The 1,150-nt window shown below is 43.5% G+C and overlaps 1 protein-coding gene across 1 annotated transcript; it reads right to left on the bottom strand.

Moving 5' to 3' along the window:
- Positions 1-1,150, bottom strand: V1516DRAFT_232783 (uncharacterized protein; the record flags this gene model as incomplete). Its single annotated transcript, XM_066918772.1, has 1 exon — positions 1-1,150. A coding segment is annotated over exon 1 (932 nt), but the record flags the coding sequence as incomplete, so codon positions are not given.

Here is a 1,150-nt window from a genome sequence, read left to right as displayed (position 1 = left end):
GTGTGCTGAACTGAAGTTTGCGGGGAGGAACGTGACCTGGAAGCGGCAGTAGGCCGCATGAATCTGTGGAGCAATTCGGATGAGATAGGTGAAGTCTCAGGAGACGTTAAAGGCGTAGAAACTTCATTGCCAGAGGGAGACGAACAAGCTCTGAGAGATGATGCTGTGTCTAGGTATGAATGAGCTGATGAAGATGATCGTAAAACAGATGATGTGGTAGACGACACAGCAGTAACAGGAGACAAGGATAAACAAGGACAGGGCGAGAATTTTCCAACTCGCTCTGTAATGGGGCGATAGTTGACTGTTGATTTGGATGATGTTGTCGAAGGAATCCGGGGAATTGGGAGAAGCTCGGGCTGCAAAGTCTGAGGATGGCTAGCTGAATAGTAGTAGCCGCCTTGCTGGGAACGCTGAGAGATTGATGAGCTGATACTATAATTGGAGAGGTCTTTAGGAGATCTAATCCTAGGAATATCGATTACAAAGCCTGTAGGAAGTTTTGAATCGGGAGGGATTGAGTGGAATAAGGCAACAAAGCGTTGTGTGAAAAAATCCCAAACTGTTGTAGGAAGGGAAATACTAAGAACGAAGGCAGCGGAAATAGTGGTGCTCAAGTAATGAAGAAGAGTTTGAAAGAAATAGTAGATGACTTTGAATGGAAGACTAATGATATCGAAGGCTGTGAGAACGAAGGAGAGCGTTAATTGACGAGCAAGACGAAGAATTGCATGGGAGAGGGAAATGATGGAAGCAGGAAGGCATATGAGGAAGCGAGCAAAACGCAAGAAAGCAGAGAGAGAGGGACGGAGGATGTGGTGATAAAGGCCGAGAGCTGAACTGTAGAATAGAAAGCCTATAAAGTAAGCGACAGCAGTGTAAGGCAAAAGTAGTAAGGAAAGCTGGAGAATTTGGGTAGAAGAAATCTCCATTTTGGGTAGTAATGAAAGGAGAAGAGTGGGATAGCTAGATAGAGTTGGGGAAGGAGGGAATAATATATTGAAATAGGTCGAGTTGAAGATCGAATACGATATCAGAAGAAGTGAGATTGAAAGAGAAGTGGATATGAAAAGGGCCGGGAGTTGAATAATTCAGTGTATCAGAAATTTAGCAATACAATGTTTACAAAGTTATTAAATAGGAAATATTG

This window comes from Lipomyces oligophaga, assembly GCF_038497815.1.
Source record: "Lipomyces oligophaga strain CBS 7107 unplaced genomic scaffold V1516scaffold_27, whole genome shotgun sequence".
Classification (NCBI taxonomy): Eukaryota; Fungi; Ascomycota; class Lipomycetes; order Lipomycetales; family Lipomycetaceae; genus Lipomyces; species [Lipomyces] oligophaga.
This window is presented reverse-complemented; position numbering and strand designations above follow the sequence as displayed.